The 20,440-nt window shown below is 38.4% G+C and overlaps 1 protein-coding gene across 1 annotated transcript in view; it reads left to right on the plus strand.

Moving 5' to 3' along the window:
- Positions 1–15,976, plus strand: part of LETM1 (leucine zipper and EF-hand containing transmembrane protein 1) — a 28,765-nt gene extending 12,789 nt beyond the window's left edge. Inside the window, exons 5-14 of the mRNA XM_056490963.1 lie at positions 485–622; positions 3,622–3,825; positions 4,279–4,398; positions 5,414–5,545; positions 6,018–6,188; positions 6,822–6,977; positions 7,751–7,885; positions 8,463–8,650; positions 10,543–10,681; positions 12,057–15,976. Of these exons, the coding sequence (XP_056346938.1) occupies positions 485–622; positions 3,622–3,825; positions 4,279–4,398; positions 5,414–5,545; positions 6,018–6,188; positions 6,822–6,977; positions 7,751–7,885; positions 8,463–8,650; positions 10,543–10,681; positions 12,057–12,206 (1,533 nt within the window). The 3' untranslated portion in view covers positions 12,207–15,976. The remainder of the gene's footprint in view (positions 1–484; positions 623–3,621; positions 3,826–4,278; positions 4,399–5,413; positions 5,546–6,017; positions 6,189–6,821; positions 6,978–7,750; positions 7,886–8,462; positions 8,651–10,542; positions 10,682–12,056) is intronic.
- The last annotated feature ends 4,464 nt before the right edge of the window (positions 15,977–20,440 follow it).

The raw sequence follows: 20,440 nt of genomic DNA on the forward strand, positions 1-20,440 counted from the left end.
GCTATCAGGGTTGAAAGCCTCTCTAGTCTTTTCTGCTATCCTCATTTCCATTTTCTATGACTCTTACAGAGGAGATATAAAGCTGTTTTATTTTCTGGTTGTATTTAAAGAGACGTTGTAACATTTGTAGTCTTAAACCTTGATACAAAGTTTTTCATATGTGTACTTAATATATAAAATATCTTCTTATGCTTGTTTTTGTTTCAACTTTATTTCTTCTAGTTAGATTTTCTCAGAATTGTTAAGGCTTTGTAAAAACCCACCAAAAGAGCCCCACAAGTTTTCACTTTCAGAGCACATAGTGAGCTCTTCAGCTTGTTCTGTGTGATTTGAGGATCTTTGGGAAGAGTGAATGCCCCTTTGGAATGTGTGTATTATAGCAGAAGTCCAGAATTACTCCACATAACTTGTTTGGGGACAGAAGTGATATTTAGTTCATGTGTTTCTGGCAGGAACTTTTAAAAACAAATATTTTTTTTAACAGGAGGAAAGATTGAAGAAAGAATTGAGAGTAAAGCTTGAATTGGCTAAATTCCTTCAAGACACCATTGAGGAGATGGCCTTAAAAAATAAAGCAGCCAAGGGAAATGTTACAAAAGATTTTTCAACATTCTTTCAAAAGGTAAAAAAATTGGAAAATGTATTTTCTCTTCCTACAAAAAAAAAAAAAACAACTTTGGGGTATTTTTGGTCTATGGTAATTGTTGCATCCCTTTATTTTGTTGGACTTGAAGAAACAAGATGTAGTAGATTTTTTAGGATAAATTTCTTTTTTTGTCAGTGTGATGAAGTTTTCCTGTTATTAACTTTGGTTTTCTGGCTGGTGCTTTTACTCTCTAATTCTAGAACCACTATATTTCTGCTCATTTGCTTCTTGTTCACTTATTTGTTAATAAGTTAACTCTAATGTGATACATGGTGTGCTCAGTGGTTACTCATGTTATGTTTTGACCTCTTCTTTTCTAACATGCAGTATGAAAACCAGGAGAGGACTTCTTTCCTGATTAACTGATTGAAACCTAATGGGGGGAGAAGTCAATTTTTTGGGTCAAATTTAATTCTGCTTGTAAAAACAGTTTTTAAGTGCACAGTTGCTATATTGACTAGAATGTGGTGTAATCTGAGGTCTAGCTAGAATGTGGTTGCTGTGCTTGGTGCAAATTTCTATTTAATTTTGGTTGCTGACAGAGAGACTTAAGTGTCAGATGTCTACATCCTACATTAATGCCTTTAGATTTCATGGCATTTCCTTTCACCAAACTGTAGTTGAGAGTAAGCTACTCCCTGGAGAGATGAAAAATGCTTTCTTAAGTCTTCTCAGGACAGTATTTATCTCTTGTTTCTCTTAATTGTGGGGCTGTTGAACTAGAGGTGGAGCCAACATCACCAGGTGCTTTGCTGAAAGAAAGGCAGTGATCCCCTCCTTTGGAGAGAGTGTGTATTTGCACAGAAATAGGCACATAACCCCAGGGGTTTCAGACATGAACTTTCCAAGCTCTGTCAAATAGCTTAAGATTTTCCTGCATGTCAGAGCTAAGAATGAGGTGTGGGGTGATAAGATGATGTTGATAGTGCCATGTAGATCACCTCACATAATCATAGTGGCAGATTTTGTCAGTCAGTAACTTCTTGTAAATCCGTGTACTTTGAAGCCTCTATGCAGTCATCTGTTTCTGTTCTTTTGAATCTGCAGAACATTGTAAGTGGTTAGTTACAGCAGTTAGTGGCTGAGGCACTGCCCCTGCAGGCTCTGGGAACGTGCCACTGCCATGCTTCATGTTCAGAACATTTCATTTTCTTCTGGAAGAACTGCTACTGAGAATTTACGTTTGGCCGTTAATTTCCATGGAAATAAATGATGCTTCACTCCGCATTTGCTGGAGGAAGTCCCAAGTTCCTCTGATGACTAAAAAAGAAGTTTCAAGCCCTATATTTCATATGTGTGGGTGTGCTTTATATTTCTCATTTGTGCCACAGAGACAAACTTCATTGATCTCATTTCGCTGTACCAGATAATAAATGTCAGAACAAGAAGAAGTTTATATGTTTCCCACCTTTTTGCTGTTCTTTTACAGCAGCTTCTGTGGTGAAGTATTTGATGCTGCAAGAACCATTGATTACAGGCTTATAATGTCTACTGCATAATTCCAGAATTTGTCTGTGTTACTTTATAGCTAGTGATGTACTAGAAAGCTTCAGTTTGTACTTTCAAGAAACACATGCTTGGCTCTGTCAAAATTCATCTTTAAACAAGGGAGAAAATACTTCCTGTGTTTTTTAAGTGCCATTTTTGGCTCCTGTGGTGAAGGCACTGCCGAAGTAGAGCAACAAGGCCTTTGACCTTTCTTTCTTCAAGATGTTTTTTCTGCTACAAAAGTATCCTGGAGGTTACTCAAGGATGGGCTCAAGGCCATCTTGTCTCCTGACTTTTACCTTTTCCTGTACTCAGTAGCTGTTCACTAAAATATTTGAGCTTGCAGGTAAAACAGGTAGGCATGATAAAACAGGCAGTACAGGTAATGTTAGGCTTTCAAACTGTACTTGATGTCACCTAGTTTTATGCTTTCTTTACAGGATTTTAAAAAAAGTAGGGGTATTGGGAAAAGTTTTTTTTATATATTTCTATGGTTAGACCAAAAATGTTAAGTGACTGGGAGTACTTAATTGTAAGTTCTGTAGATTTTCGATGCAGTGATGCCACTAATAAGCTTTTGGTGGCATACTTAAAATAGAAAAATCAATATCTGTACAGGTGATAATGCTTTACTGTGACCTGGTGAGACTAGGGAATTTTTCTCCTACTTCTTTGAGCTGTTATTTCAGCTTCCAGTAATTAGATTTAATGACTGGGAAGCCACTGGTAACACATCACTGAAAAGCTTAACTTTGCATTTGTAGAGGCAGTTGCATAGAACCTGCCATCACAAAGGATGCTGAGCCCTTTCCCAAACAGTGCTTTATACTTTAGAATAACTTCAAGTGCAAAAACATTTGCACTGAGGTGCTGCAGAACATCTAGGAATTGAAAGCAAAAGAGTATTGTAACAAATGTGGTTGTGGAGAGAAGTAGTTGTTAAGTGTCCTAGTCTGCATTTAATGGGGACACCAATGTTGCAAAATTTTTGCCATTGGGTGAATTTCTTTTTTATCTTCTCATCTTTATCTTATGTATTTCTGTGTTTAGTAAGTATGGTACCAGAACAAATACCTGTCAGTGTAACTCCTGTAGCAAGTATTTATTAACTCAAAGGTGTGTGTGTATATATATATATATATATATATATATATATATATATGTTTCTTGAGGTATTTCATGGCAGTGCAATTCAGCTAGACCTCCTCCTTTGTGTACAGGTGCATCTAATTTTTGTTTTGCTAGTTTTATCTTATGCACATTATGCAGTGTTGTTGGAAGCTGTCAATACCATCAATTCTTTTGCCTAAGTAAGTAAGTTGTTTGTTTTTTTAAAAACTTCTTTCATTGCTTCCTTATATGCTACTTCTTATCCCAAAACTGTTGCAAAGTGCTTGACAAATGAGGAGAGTGTTTTTATTCAAAATAATGCCCAACCATAACATTTGCTTTGAACAGCTTTGTGTGTGTTCATTTTTCACTCACAGATCAGGGAAACTGGTGAAAGACCCAGTAATGAGGAGATCTTAAGGTTCTCTAAACTGTTTGAAGATGAGTTGACACTGGACAATCTGACCAGGCCTCAGCTGGTGGCTCTTTGTAAATTGTTGGAACTTCAGTCAATTGGGACAAATAACTTTCTTCGCTTCCAGCTGACAATGAGGTTGAGGAGCATAAAAGCAGATGACAAGGTAAGTCTTTCTGAATAGGCACTGGGTAATAATTTTGACACATAACAGTAATGAGTGTGTGTGGATATATGTATTTTTTTTTTCTAGGCATTTTCCTTTTCTCTTTTAATTGTCTTCTTTTTGAGAACTTTGAACAAAAAGGCTTAAGAACTTAAAATCAGAAGTGTCCTTATTTGTTAAGAAAAAACTGACTTTTTTTTAATGTACCATTAATTGAAATGAAAATAATTATATCACAAAGAAAAACATCTCTATGAGGCTATAATTTGTAAGGGAGCTGATAGAAATATCAGCCTAGAGGTTGGCTGGCCATGCAGGAGCTGTGGGAGCAGCTGAGGCTGTTTTGTGTTACCGCAGCAGCCTCTAGTGGCTGTTGTAACTCATGGCTGTGCAGTGCTGGTGATGCCTCTGTTTTGAGCTCTAACACAGTCAAGTTTCCTTTCCATTGTGCAGATGATTGCTGAAGAGGGAGTTGATACTCTGACTGTTAAAGAACTGCAGGCAGCTTGTCGTGCCCGAGGGATGAGAGCTCTTGGTGTGACAGAGGAGCGTCTCAAGGAGCAGCTTAAACAGGTATGGTTTGGCAAGACTGAACACACAGACCTAATTCCAGTTGTTAGCTCTGATGCTCTGATTTTCATCCTGATGCCAAGAAGTCATTTTGATCCTGTTCTCAGTAAAGGCTTCGTTAAAACAGTCCTTCTTAATAAGCTTTTGTAAGTGTGTAGTAGCTGTAGTTGCTGATGCAGATAGATACTCAAATTTAAACATATCTGAAATATGTTTGCAGTTTGAAAGTTTGTCTTGTCAGTTATTATTTTGCTCTAAGGAAATTTTCACTGAGTAGATCAGTTGTCTCCTGGTGTTGCCCGGTTTAGAGGGACATCTATTGGAACATGTCTAGAGCAGGCCACTAAGGTGATTACAGGAGCACCTCTGTTATGAAATGGGCTGAGAGAGTTGGGGTTGTTCAGCCTGGAGAAGAGAGAGCTCCAGGAAACCTTACAGCACCTTCAGTGCCTGAAGGGGGCTTACAGGAAACCTGGAGAGGGACTTTTCACAAGGACATGTAGTGATAGAACAAGGGGAATGGCCTTAAGCTGGAGGAGGGAAGGTTTAGATCAGTTATTAGGAAGAAATTCTTGTCTGTGAGGATAGTGAGGCATTGGCACAGGTTGCCTAGAGATGTGGACTGCCCATCCCTGGGGGTGTTGAAGGCCAGGTTGAATGGAGCTCTGAGTAACAGTTTAGTGGAAGATGTCCCTGCCTATGGAAGGGGATTGGAACTAGATGGATGATCTTCAACCCAGTCCAAATGGTTCTGTGATTTTAAGATGCATGTGAAACAAACTGCTTGTTCAGATATTCATTCAGTACTTCTTGAAATACTTCTTCAAACAAAATGCATCTTCATATATTTCATTGCAATAGCTGTAATTCTTAGCTGTTATAGTCTGTAATTCCTGTACTAGGATATTGACTGATAAGTAGTGGCAAAAAAAATAAATATTTACTTTTGCTTGATTTTATCTGTAAAAAGAATAAAACATGCTCAAATTGAGGACTTGTTTTTTTATTGCACTTACAGTGGTTAGATCTGCACCTGAACCAGGAAATTCCTACTTCATTGCTTATTTTATCCAGAGCCATGTATCTTCCAGATACCCTTTCTCCAGCTGATCAACTCAAAACAACCCTTCAGACACTACCAGACAGTGCTGTAAGTATTGATGGACATAGTGTGTAACTAACTTTCAGTGTCATAACTGAAAATCCATCTAGACAAGTAGATGTTCTTCTCAGTTCCTTGCTTTTCCTTGAAAAACTAAATCATAGATAAGTTTATTTGAGTGACCTTCAAATGCAGAAACTGTGTTGTATGTGGAGAGGTATGAGGATAAAGCAAATACAGGGCAATATTGGATTACATGGCAGCAGACAGTAACAGCATAAGAAGATTTAGAACACACCTTTCACTTAAAAAAAAAAACAAACCAGTGAATGCTTCAGGCCATATAAAGACCATTAGTACTTGAAAATACATGATGTTGTGTAGGGAGATAAATTATCAGAGTAGATTGTAGCATATCTGTACTACCTATCTCAATCAGGATATCTAAATTTACATTATGCAGCCATACCTGTATGTATATATACACACACTTCTGTTTGACTACTTTTGTTATTTTTAGGCCAAAGAGGCTCAAGTGAAAGTGGCAGAAGTTGAAGGTGAAAAAATAGATAACAAAGTGCGGCTGGAAGCAACACTTCAGGAAGAGGAAGCCATCAGAAAAGAAAATGAAGAAAAGAAAATGTCTGAAGCTGCAGAGAAAGCCAAAGAAACCCTTGAAGCTGCAGCCATGGTAAGTTCTGCTCACAACTGTTGAGGAGTAAATGTCAAGTAATGTGAAAATTAGCATGTTATGAGTTATTGCCTCTGCTCTGGGTATTGTCTGTGAGAAACTGGACTTTAAATCATGTATGGAAGATGTGAGAGAATATTTAAACTGACTGCAATGCAAGAGTTTACTATAAAATGTTGGCTCAGTCTTACATATCTTTGATTTCTTTTCCTTCTTAATTAAAGCAGTAAGAGAAGACTTCTTTTTCTGTAGTAAAGGTAGTAGTTTTGTGTGTTTGGGTTTTTTTCTTTAATTTTATGCACCCCATATTTTAAATGTTCTTATCTTTGTCTCTTCCTATTTGTCATTAACCTGATAATGTTGTTGTATATATTTGACTATAAAAGCTGTTGGCCTGCTTTATTAGTGAATTAAGCCTCAGGAGCTCACAGAAGAAGTTCTTTACATACAAGTGGGCATGTTAATGTGAAACCACTCAATATTTTGCATTTTTTAACCTCTTCTCATAAAAGTATGTGTTTCTACTTTGGCAACTATTTCTATTTTGACAAGTCGTTCTTTACTGATGTAAATACAGCTAATGTTTTGGGTTTTTTTTTTTAAATGAAACCTAACGAGGTGTTTTAAATTTAGAAAGTGGTGGAACCAGCATCAGATCTTGAAGCAACTGTTCTGCAAGCTAAAAAAAGCCAGATAGTGATGGATACTGAACCAGAACTGGCACGGGCAGGTGCAGCAGTGCACTCAGAGGCACTGATAGATACAGCACCAGTGCTGGAAGGCATTAAGGTAATCTGGATAACCACACGTTTTCATACTTCTGAATGTAAAGATTCATAGCATTCATGTGAGAACCATGATAAATTGCTTGTCTGCCCTTCACTTTTAACCCTCTCACCATATTCTGTCAGTTTAAAGTAACTACTTAGTGAATTGAAAATTCATCAATGCAGAAGATGAAATAAGCACAAAACATCTCAGAGCATCTCTTTCATCTGTCTGCATTATTGAAATTAATATACCTATTTTGGGGAGCATTTGCACTATCTATAGATGGAATGGGCCTGTGTGTATTTTTTCTCAGCTTTTCAAGAGAAAAGTACTTCACAAACTGTGAGTGTTCATCCTCTTCTCACAGAGGTTATTGAAGATAACTTTTCTACAGCTCAGTTTTCCAAACGTTACCATTTTTTGGTGTAATTTGTCTTTTCCCATACATGGTGAATTGTTTCTCAGTTGTTTTAATTGCTTAACCCAGGAATGGATGAAGCAAAGCATTCTTAAACAAGATGTTTAGGTATGGAATTTCAAATGGCCAAAACTCACATAACAATCACATTAACTGAACTTATTACTGATACACCTCAAAAAATTATGTACCATAGCAAATTAACTGCCTTGCCATTTAAAATCTTTGCATTAGCCTCAAAATGACTACATGATAGTAGTGATTCCAAACATGGAAAAAGAATCTTGAATTTCTCTTTTCTTCTAAAAGAATGAAAATCTTGCAGGAAGATCACAAATATGCATTTACTAATTTGTGTATGTTTTCTGTACAGGGTGAGGAAATCACCAAGGAGGAGATTGATGTGCTGAGTGATGCTTGCACCAAGCTGCAGGAACAGAAAAAGTCACTAACAAAGGAAAAGGAGGAGCTTGAGGAATTGAAGGATGATATCCAGGAGTATAATGAGGTAAAGAGTGGGGCATGGAAGTTCTTTTTCTGTTTGTGTTCAGTTTTAGCAGAAATGATCCACAAATTTAAAAATTGTCTTTCTTGGTTGTCGATTAGTCTGAAGGTAGAAGATGACTGAATGAACTTTGTATGTGACAATGCAGAGCCTCATTTATGTAACATGTTCAAAGCCTAATTGTTATCACTAGAGTAGTTCCCAGCAATTGAGAATCCTGCTCCTGCTCTTGTTCCCAGAGTGACTGGGGTAACAGGAGCTGACTGACTGTTGCATGCTGCAGTTCTTTCTTAGCAAGTGTAGATGTCAGTATTGCAGAAACTTCCAAGATAAGTAAAATGAACCTTATCCAGTCTTAGGAAAAGTGTGGAAAATAACGTTTAAGGGGTGCATGAAAAAGGCAGCAGTGTTAGAATTTATTGTTCTAATTCCATCTGGCTTAGTAGGTCTCTACACTTGTATTTCATCACAAATGGCTCCAGTCTTGAAATGCTGGTTGAAGTCAGTAGTGTCTGTTGCAAATATCTGCTGTGAATTCACACCAGCAAAATCTTTTCTTGCTCTTGACCATTTCTTTTAGGATTTGCAAGAGATAAAGGAGCTTTCTAAAACTGGTGAGGAAGAGGCAGTGGAAGAGTCAAAGGCAAGCAAGCGACTGACAAAGAGAGTGAACCGAATGATCGGTCAGATAGACAAAATTATTGTGGAATTAGAAACAAGTCAAAAGACAGCAGATGCAAAGCTGGATGGTGAGGATACTCCTGCTGGGTAAGTGACCTGGGAGCACTGGATGTGTCTGGCTGTTCACCTTCACTCTTGCTTTTGTCTGGTGTGTGGTTAGAAAAGAATTGGTGAATAACTTGTTGTTCAGAATATTGAGATAATTTATTCTAAAAAATAAAATTAACAAAATTGTGTTGCAGATTTTCTCTCTTCTAAGGCTAAATATGGTAGAACTGATGAAGGAAAAAAGGATGTATAGTTCCCCAGGTCCTGAGGGTGCTCTGAAAGTCAGTGTTGATTAGAATCTTACCATCTTGCCTATGCCTTTGCTACTAACAGGATTACAGATGAAATCATCTCCTTAGTCATGCCCCTCACACAGTAATTTTGCTCTGTGTCATTGACTGAAAGAGTGCACAACAGTGTGTGAGCATATCCATATCTGTTGTTATTTAGTTATAAAAGGAAAAAAAAATTGCAAAGGTCTATGGTATTTGGAGACAAGTGAGGAAGTGTGTCTAATGGAAGTGAGGAGGTCATTTTATGCACTCCTTTTCCAAAAATATTTACTTCATTTCAATTTTTTAACACACAAATTTTCAATGAAGGATCTTTCCTCATAGTTTCATTACAAAATTCATTTATCAACACTTACCCAGGTTTTACTATTGTTGGACAGTCTTTCAGGTAGTTCTATGTTAAGTGGTCATATAATGCTTGTTATACACACTGAAATACCTGAAATCTGTGACACAAACTGCCATGGTTTGTGGTCATGAATGGTATATTAATTTAGTTTATGCTTGCACCATTTTGTGTGAGTATCCCAGCTCCCAAGGAGCATAACTAAACAGAAATAGGGATTCTGCTTTTGTTGCTTCTGAGCTCTGTGTTTTCCAGTCCCCAGGGCAAACGGTCATTTGTTACAGATTTTGTGTAATGGCATTAAGGCAGCCATAGGAATGGTGCTACAGAGAAGTTGTTGATCAAAACCATCTGAATTTGTAAACTAACAATACAATGCAGAATCTGCTTGTACTGAATGTAATTATACTTTGTAATGGAGGGTTTTCTGGATAATTTTGTAGGTGATTGTGGATGATTGAAAATTATTAGTTTAAATATTGCTTAGTTATAAAAGACTCATCTTTTAACAACCTTCAGGATGGTGCAGTCATTATCAAGCCATGTTCAGGACATTTAGTGGCTGCTTGAGAAATGCTCCTTGCATAAAAGTCTGATTGTGCCCAGAAGAGCTGGGACTACACTGATAAAGCCCCTCAGTTTAGTATTTATTGGCTTCACTGTCTCCTGCATTTCAGCTGGATCTGTGCTGGAGGATGTTTCTTCAAACCAGCACAGTACATAGGCAAGCAAGCGCTTTAGGTTGTGGCAGACAATTTGAATGTCATGAAATTAGTGAGCAGAGAATTCCATCTGAAACCTGCTAGTCCTTCCTTCCTCAGAGTCAGGTCCTTGACAGGAGCAAATGAAGCTGATTTAACAAAACAGCTCAATTTTTCAAGTGTTGGGTTCTCAGCTTTTGTTTTCCTGTGACTCATTGATTTTCTGTCAGCCAGCCTCTATATGGAAAAGGATGCCAGAAACATGGTGCTGTATCTTTGGTAAATAGGGAGTCAGGGGACAAAGGGCATTAGATACACAGTCTGGGAAGCACAGAAAATTTTATTTCAAATGCTTCTGGACACTTGTATTTGTTCAATAAAACATGTGGAAACTAATAGCATGAGATTCAATGGTAAGATAAAAATCTGCTTGCTGATCAGTAACTCCCTTTTTGCTTTTTTGCATTCTGTTCAGGATTATAAATAATTAACTAATATTTTTACAAGCATCCTGCAGTGTAGTAGCTTCCAGTACTGTCTTTTGTCAACCTTATTCCTTTGGAGTAACTGCTTGTCATTCTTTCTCTTCAGGAAGAATCTCATCAGCATTGCTGAACTAATTAATGCAATGAAACAAATTCAGAAGATTCCAGAGGAGAAGCTAACAAGGATTGCAGAGGCACTGGATGAGAACAAGGATGGCCAAATTGATATAGATAATGTTGTTAAGGTGAGTTTGTGAACTTCTTAAAGAAAATAAGGCTAACCATCCTTCAAACATTGAACCTCTTTGGGCATAAATTCATAGTGTAGTCTTTTGCAAGAGTCTTTACTTAATGCCAGTGAGGTTTTTGATATGTATTACAAATAGATCTTATATAACAGCATCTTGAGAATCTATATGGCTGTATGGTTAACCATAATCTATATCGAGTTTTGGGGGGGAAAAATCTATGTCCATTGCCACATTATCTTTAAAGCTGTAGGTTTTCCTGTGTGTCTCTGTCAAGTTCTGTAAAATATGGTAATTTTGTTATTACTTAGAAATGGCAGGGAGTAGAACTACAACTGTTAGCAGGTCTTGACATAACACCTATAGATGTATTTCATACCAATCAGTAACTTCTCTTGCCTACTTGTATACTTTAGATGTTTAATTGAGATCTGTATTCTTGTGCTTGAAAGACAACAGACCCCCAGCTGTCCTTTAAGTCCACTGTAAATGACTTGTGTTTGTTGCCTGATTTGTCCTGTTCTCTCATTTTGCTGAACATTCTCAGGTTTTCTCTGCCTTTCACCTTCATTTTTTTGTTTCTTTTTTACTTGGTAAATTTAGATTTGCCCTGAAACAAGTTATTCTGCTACTTGGTACAGAAATAGCATTTAAACTATGGCCAGTTAGAAAATACAGTATCAGCCTTTTGGAACACATTTTTCCTTTCTACTGCCCCAGTGGTGATTATCTTCTCTGTTGCTCTAAACAGCCGTTGCATATTTAGCAACACAGATAAAATGTGCTTGTAAATTCTGCATATATTGCAGAATAGTTCTAGGAACTTGAGGAGATACGCCAAGAATACATTTGTACAAAAAGCTATTTAAAGGAATTTGGAATCATTTACTGATTATTTTTTTCATTTGCTTTCTGAAAGGCCCACCCCCTCTACTTTTACTTTTTTCTAAATTTGTGCCTATCTAGTACAGTAAGTCTTGTTAAATCAAATTAAAATAAAACTAAGCCTATGAATTACTATGAAGTCTTAAATACTTTTTCAGCAGGTACTGAATCTCAACTTTCCATTGAAACAGATAAAATAAATGGGTCTCTTTTACTTATGCTTAAAAATGTCTTTGTGTGCTGCACCCACAAAGGTCGTAAGTTCTAAGTCTTTTAGTTTGCATTTTAGCTTTTTTTTTCTGTACTCTGGATGTTTTTGAGGTACTGGTTCTGGTTTGAGTTTGTCTTCCATGTAAAAAAAGAATTGCTTTTTTTCTGGAACATGAGAACTGAATATTTATGTTGTCTTAACAAAATTTATTATAGGAAAAGGTCTCCATCATGTAAAAACTAAATGCACTCTGAATTTCATTTTATGTTCATGTAGGTTGTAGAATTGATTGATAAAGAAGATATTGATATTGGCACCAGCCAGGTTGCTGAGATTATGTCACTGCTTCAAAAAGAAGAAAAACTGGAGGAAAAAGAGAAAGCAAAGGAAAAGCATGATAAGGAAGCTGCAGAAGCAAAGAATTAAGCTTCAGAATCTGAAGCCAATTGCAGTTGTAACCAAAATATTGTATATCTTTCTGTGTCTAATGGCTACATATTACTTGAGCTTTGTGATTATGGGAAGTGTTTTGAGCTGATTCTGGTAATAAATTGTAGATATGTTTTCTGACATATGGAATGAAATTTCCGTTCATCAAAGAAGTGATTTAGTATTGTTCCATACTGATGAAAACAGAATATGCTTCTTTAGCAGTGCTCCTGCCCACAAAAAGATGTATTTGCACTCATTGTTGTGGTACAGTGATCCATTAAACTTGGAGGTTTGCTGTATAAATTAAGTGTATCTATCATGGAGAAATGTTTCCTATTTACTTTCTTCCATCATTACGTGGGGCCCAACCTTGCTCTGCTTCTACCTTTTAGCTTTTTCAGAATTTAATACAAGCTTTCTGTTCCATCCCAATATTACACATTTTCTAATCTGCTAGTGAAGATTCTGTGGCTTCAGTAGTAGCTCTGTAGATTTAGGGGTTTTTAAGTTAAATATCACTAAGCTGTTGCCTCACTGACAGAGAATGTGGCATTCTGATCACTTTTATGAATTCATGGTTATTATTATTTTCTGTTGAAGGGAAAAATCAGATTTATTTTTCCCTAGAATGGAAACTTGGCATGAAGTTTTGCTACTTATGGGTGCCTTAAATTTCATAGGACTAGAGAGTAGAGTATGTTGCTTCTACTCAAAGCTCCATGTATTATTAAAACATTGGAATCACAGGAGCCTTTAAAATAGTTTCAGAACACAATCTGTCACATGGTAAAGTGAGTTAAAGTGTTTGTCTGGATAGCAGGATGAAAATAATCAAAAGGGAGAAATGTCAGTTGTGATCTTTATGCATATATTTTTAATAATGTAGCTATCTTTGTGCTTGTTTTTCATCTGATAATTATTTACATCATATCTAGTTCTCTTACCTCTCAATTTTCATCTCAGGTACAAAGTCATTAACCAAGTATAGTCAGAGTACATAAATATGTTCATCTCATGGCTTTGCTTACTGTGCAGTCAGCAAGTCATTTCTGGTATTGCCAGTGCTTGGATTCCATTATTGTTTTTCTAATTGCTTATAGTCACTGCCTTTAAATGTGTGACTACATACTGGTCAAGGTTTTCTCATTAATATTTCTTCTTAGTAGTAAATTTTAACGTTTTAAAACTAAAATACTAACTCTGGGATGTTCCATAATTCACAGTAGCCTAAATTTTACACTTCTTAAAATCTGTTATGAAATACATGTAGTGCAGCTTGAACCAGCAGGGTTGTGGTTTGGGGTTTTTATTCTGTTTTTATTTTGCGCCCAGTATTATAAACCATTCTTGATTTTGTGTACATAATGGAGAGCACATCTGACAATGGCACTGTACATGATGATATTGAGGTGGGCAGTTAGTACTTAATGCTTTTAGTCATAGTAGCATATTTTTGTAGAAAATATCAACTCCCAAGCATATTTCAGCATAATTCCATGTGCAGTATTTATCTAGATTGGCTAAATTATTTGTACAAACTTATTTGAAGTTAGTGGAACAAAAGAAGTTTTGACAGTCTCATGGCTTGCATGATATGGACCATTGTATTTAGTTGTTTCCAAAGCAATATGTACAGTGAGATGTACAGTTCTAGAAAAAGTCAGTGTCTAGTTCAACTATTGAGTTTGTATTCTGTACAGTTGGCAAAGAAAGCTGCTTACAGCAAGATCCTCCTGAGAATTACTGTAATTGTCTCTGAAGTGTGAAATTGCTGTCGTGAAACTGATATTTCAAATCTGTACAATCTTTATAGTTCATGAATCCCAAAACAAGGGGTCTGTTCTCTTCCTCATAAATTGAGATTACCTTGGAGTTTTCAGCATGGAAGTCCTTTGTAGATTTTTGAAGATCTGACTTCACTAGGTGCTTTTTTTTTTTTTTTTTTTAGGCCAATGCTTATGTTAGATGAAAATTCAAGAATAAAACTGATTTCACAAAAATACAATCTTAGAAACTAATTTTTCACTTTATAATTTACAGCTAGAATTTATGGACTTTAAAGTATGCTAAATTTTTACAGTGGCATATTTGCAATTTTAAAACAATGTATAAGACTATTACTTGACATTCCTGAAACGTGGTAAAGATATTCGAAAATTGCCTGCTACCTTTCATGGAATATCAAAAGCCTAAGAATTGTATTCCCTTGAATGTGTGCAGATTTAAACCAGGGAAGTAGCAGAAAAAGAGGTTTTCAAATATTTATTGATTAAAGTTTTATAGAGCTTTAACTGTCCTGAAAGTAAATTGGCTGATTGCAGTATTTGGGAGTTTTAAACACTTTGCTGCTGTTCTGTGTTTACTGGTCACTTAAATTTTCTGTGGATTAAATAAGAAGGGAGCCAAAAATAGCTGGTTTTTTTTTTTTATTTTATGAAGAATATTCTGATTAAAGTAATTGTGATACATTTGGGCTAGCATGAAGTTTGGCATATTGTGAAATCTCTACAGGTTACATAAAATTCATTTAAATGCCAGTCACAAATGCCAGCTTTCTGCTGTGACCGAAAGTGATCACAGGGCGTGCACACCAACCAGAGAAAGGACTTGCATGGGGAATACCTTCCTTCTGTTGAAAGCAGGCAAACCCATGGCAGCCAGACTTGAACAACACATGTTCTGCAAGCTTTAAAAGATTAGGATGCCCTCGGTGATCCACTTTTACCCAACTTTGAACCTCCCAAGCAGCTCTGTCCTGGTGATACAGGCAACTGCAGCAGAGTGGAATAGCTCCAGTTAGCGTGCTCAGTTGCCTTTGGTGTTGACCAAAAAAACAGAAGCTGTGGTACTTTCAGAGAAAGAATGACTTCTAAGTGTACATTAACTGATCAGAACTTATTCCTGAGTGAATATTTAATCAGGAGATGTAAATATTTCTTTAATTAATTTAAAAGATGTGTGAGATTCCGATGACTTTGTGACTTACACAGGCAAAGCCTCTGAGCTCAGACTTAGGTGATTGGTAAGATCATTGATGGGATTGGTGCAGATTCAAATAAGATTTTGACTATAAACTCTTCAGAGGGAAAATGTAAAACACACAAAAAGCATTTTTTAAAATCCATTTAGCAACAGGGAATAGGAGTAGGATGTGATTTCTTTTCCCCCTTCAAAACAAGTGTGTTATAGGACCTATTATATTGAAAAACTTGTTTCTGTTTCATCTTAGCCCAAAAGATGGTTTTCACAGAGATTTTTCATCACTGACTACATGCTGTGAGAGTCAATCTTCCTGCAGGTTAAGTGCCTGAAAGCTGGTTCAGTCAGTTTGTCAGCAGGACTGCATGCAGGCAGAGAATAATCTCTATGTAAATCTATTTGCATAGGCTTTGTGAGGGTGAAAAAGCTACATCTTTTATACAACTCCAAAATACTTCTTGTAACTTTATATCTGCATACCTTGCTAATAATTTTAACTTTAGCTACTTCAGCATGTATTTAAAATCTTTTAAATTGTTAATACCAAATAATTGGGTATACTTAATTAAAAGAATAATCCCATATTCTGTTCTTCATATGTATTCCAAGTTTTGCTTTTCAGTTGATGAATTTCAGCCTGTGTTATAAATTTCAGTTGAAAATCATTTGTCTGTGCTCTGAGCATACTGGTCCTGTGTTTGCCATAACTCAGTATAAAATTTTTATGTTAATTGGAGCTTGTGTCCTTTGTTTAGTTACAATAAAAATATCATTTTGAAACCTAATCTCTCCATTATTTTTCTGTTGTTTTTGATTATTTAGTGTTAATTTATTGCTCTTCAGATGAGATCCCAGACATAGGGCTGGATGCTGATGAGCTGTGTCCATGAAAGTAATCTGTCTGCTTTAAAACAGGATTTGGGAATATGCAAATGCTGAATCTGCTCTCTAGTGTGAAGGGTTTCAACAGGTGGCTAATGGCAACCTCCTGCCTTGACATGCTTTTAAAATAATAAATAAGCAAGGTTGGGTTGCAAATTTTTCCTTCTTAAAGCCAAATACCAAATAAAAACCTTTAAAAGTGGCAGAACTTGTTCCTTTTATACTTTTGCTTTAAGAATTTCCTTTAATGACCCTTTAAATAGGGTGAATAGGAGTGGTATTCAGCAGTGGTCAAACTGACTAGCAGAGGAATTGGGGTTTGAGTTTGTGAATTAAATGTGGGCATTGGCAAATGATTATACTGATCAAATTATCAAGAAAGGGACTGACTTCTGGATCCACTGTTCCCTTTGCTGAGATATATTGGTTGTTACACTCTTTAATCTTTATCACCTGTTTACAACAATTGTGTGTAACTTAAAATCTAAGGGAAAAATGGAGGCAGCTTGTAGATTGAGATAAGGCAGTTTGCTAAGGCAGCAGCAAAAGTTTGTGCATGCACAAGCAAAGAGGAGAAAAGTAAGATTTATTCTCCCCATCATCAAATGATATTCAGCCACTTCTGGGAAGCAGGGCTTCAGCAGGTGTGGAGGTTACTCTGGAAGGCAAACATTGTAAATAACAAATGTCCTTCCTCCCTCCTCCTTTCCTTGGCTTTATATCTGAGCTGACATCATATGGCCTAGGATACACCTTTGGTATCAGGTTGTGTCCCCTCCCAGATCTTTCCCACTCACAGCCCGTTGATGGGGGAATGTTGAGACAGCACTGATGCCTGCCCTGCTCAGCAGCAGCCAAAACACGGGTATGTTATCAACACCTTTCCAGCTCCCAGGGCAAAAAACAATGAACACAATGAACTCCAGCTCAGCCAGACCCAATGCAATTACAGACGTGGGTTTGTGCATTGTCTGCAGAGAGGGAATGGCAACTGCCTGCTCTAATAGCAGATCATTGCTGTGACTTCACTGGATGGAACCTTCTTTTGCATCAGGCTGGTGTTGCAGGCAGGCAGAAAACTGGCTGGGAAAACCTCTGACTTCATGAGACCTCAGTCTGAAAAGGATTAATATGGAAGTTTTATTGGAAACCATTTTGGTAAAATGTCATTTAGAGGGTGAACACATCTGCTTAGTGGTGGTGAGAGATTGATGGCCCTGTGGTTGTTCCATCGACCTGAGGCTTGAGAAATCTGTGTTCAGTTAATGCCCAGTCTATCAATAATACATTGCTGGGCTCTTGTGCCACTGTAACAAAAAACCTCCCTGATAGTGATTGGGCAGACCACAAGATCTCCACAGAAGAGTCTGTGCAAGGACTTAGTACAGCAGTTTGTAGCAATAAGGCTTTTAAATACCAAGTGCAGACAGAGACAGATCATACCAAGGAATTTCTCTGGCTAAGGATTCTCACTTTTCTTACTGCTTGTATATTTGGTATTTTCTTGAATTATTTCTCAATACTGATGTGAGCAGGAGGATGTTTGCAGCATGTTTCTAGTTCCCCATACCCTGTGTTCACTTCCACTTTTGTGTATTATTGGATATAAATCTTTCTCAGTAGTTAAATATCCTTCACAGGTCAAAATTCTTTGGGGGCTCATTAGCATGTAGAATTTTACCCTTGCCAAACCTTCTGTGGTTTGCAAACATCAGTTTCTCTCATCTAACTGGTGTAAAGGATTTCTGCTGTGCTATAGATGGATCTAATGCAGATTTGCTGCTTTCCTTCTAGCATTCCTCTCTATGTATATTGGCAGAGCAACCCCTTCATGAATGGCCTGATTTATGTCTCAGGGAATGCTGCAGCCAGCAATTTGAAATGTCAGGTCTCCCATGCACGCTGGATTCTCTGTCCCTCCTTTTGTCTTAGCTCCAGCCCAAAAACCATCCAAGCTTTTTCATAGTGTTTTCTAACTAGATTTTCAGGTGCTTGATTAAGCAAGATTTCCGGTTGTAAGGAGAGCTGCAGCAAGGAGCAGAAGGGTGATGAACAACCAAAAAAAAAAAAAAACAAAAAACAAAAAACAAAAAAAAAACCAAAACAAAACAAAAAAAAAAAACAAAACAAAAACAAAAACAAAAAAAAGACAGAGACAGAAATCTTAATAGTCTTACTAAATTAAGATGGGAAGTAACAACCTGTTGTGCAGAAAACCTGGGGATCTTAGCAGCCTGCTCTAGACTTGTAGAAGTGTTTTCTTCCACAGATGTAGCTCCAAAGTAGTGAAAAAATCAGCAGGTGTTTATTCTCCATCCCTCCCATCCCCAACCTTTCCCTTTTCTCTATCCTTTACTTACTATACAGGACCAATTAGGAAAGATATAAGAAAATATATTTTGCATGCCAGTTCCTCAGAACCTTGCTTTTGTGGAAGTGGAGTTGAAATATTAATGTTTCCAAGAGCACCTCCTCACTGGATGGTGTTCTGTGCTTGGTCTGTGCAAACTCCAGTTATCAGCAGCCTTCATCAGGCTCTGCTCTCACCTTCCTCAGCCATCTCCAGCTCCTCTGTGAGCCCTCTGCACTCTCTGCTCCTAAAAGCAGGATGCTTTTATCCTTCCCTTCGAATCCTGTGTGCTCTTATCATCAGGAGCTCTGTAAGCCACAGCATTTCAGTGGAAAATATGTTCCTAGGATGAGTCTTCAAAATCAAGAGTTGCACTGAGAGGAAGCCATGTACATGCTTGTTTTTAGACCTACCTTCTGCAACCACCAAATTCTGTCACTGCCATCCCTAAGTGACTCAGTGTGATTTAATTTGAATTTTACCTAAGCCACTTGGGATATTTTTCCCAGAAAATCCTTTGTATTCTGGAAATGAGACCCTTTTGGCTATCTAGGTTTTGGGTTTTCAAGAATTTTCAAGAATTGACTGGTGTCAACCCAAAAGCCCTTTTCAAATAAATGACAGGGGAGAAGGCACTAAGAGAAAACCCCTTATTTGTATCTTTTGTGTGCCTTTTGGTACATAATTTGTAGCTTTGTGCTCGAGAGAAATCTGATTTTTAAAATAGCTCGCCAAGCCAAGCTCAAGAAGGATGTGTTACAGTGAATGGAAATAGGCAGGGGGAGCTGATTAGTAGCATTTTAGAGAAATATATAGAAATATAGGATTTAGAGAAATAGAAAATCATAGATGTATTTATATATGTACCACCAGGTGTGATACTCTTCCTGAAGTATTTGCTGGAACCTGGACGCTTGAGAAAGCGAGGGAAAGGTTTGAAACCTCCTTTCGGCTTTGAATACGGGATGCCACGGTGGCGGGTGAAGCAGACACGACCGCTGGGTTTTTCAGGAGAGCAGGGGCAGAGTAAATTCGCGTGTCCCAGCCCCGGGAGCAGCATCCCGCCGGGATCCGGCCGCGCACCGGGAGCGCCGGGAGCGCCGCGGCCGCTGGGGGGAGCCCGCCAACCGCGGGGAGAGCCCGAGCGTTCCGCCGGGATCCAGCCGGGATCCAGCCGGGATTCGACAGGGATACAACCGGGACCAAGCCGGGATCCAACCAGGATCCAGCCGGGATCCAGCCGGGATTCGACAGGGATACAACTGGGACCCAGCCGGGATCCAACCAGGATCCAGCCGGGATTCGACAGGGATCCAACCGGGATCCGACAGGGATACAACAGAGATCCAACCGGGATCCAGCCGGGATCCGACAGGGATCCAACCGGGATCCAGCCGGGATCCGACCGGAATCTAACCAGGATCCAGCCGGGATCCGACAGGGATACAACAGAGATCCAACCGGGATCCAGCCGGGATCCGACAGGGATCCAACCGGGATCCAGCCGGGATTCGACAGGGATCTAACCAGGATCCAGCAGGGATCCGACAGGGATACAACAGAGATCCAACCGGGATCCAGCCGGGATCCAGCCAGGATCCGACCGGGATCCAACCAGGATCCAGCCGGGATCCGACAGGGATAGAACAGAGATCCAGCCGGGATCCAACAGAGATCCAACCGGGATTGAGCTGGGATCCAGCCGGGATCCAACCGGGATCCGACAGGGATACAACAGAGATCCAATCGGGATCCAGCCGGGATCCGACAGGGATCTGACTTGGATCCAGAGGGGATCTCACCGGGATCCAGCCAGAATTTAACCGGGATCCGACCAGGATCCAACAGAGATCCGACTGGTATCCGACCGGGATCCCTGCCCACATCCAACCGGGATCCAGCCGCGATCCCTGCTCTGATTTCTGCCTGCATCCTGCCAGGACCCAACCGGGATCCCTGCCCACATCTCTGCCCTGATTTAACCCAGATCCCTGCCCTGATCCCTGCCCTGACCCCA

The sequence above is a fragment of the Oenanthe melanoleuca genome, chromosome 4 (genome assembly GCF_029582105.1).
Source record: "Oenanthe melanoleuca isolate GR-GAL-2019-014 chromosome 4, OMel1.0, whole genome shotgun sequence".
In the NCBI taxonomy this organism is placed as follows: Eukaryota; Metazoa; Chordata; class Aves; order Passeriformes; family Muscicapidae; genus Oenanthe; species Oenanthe melanoleuca.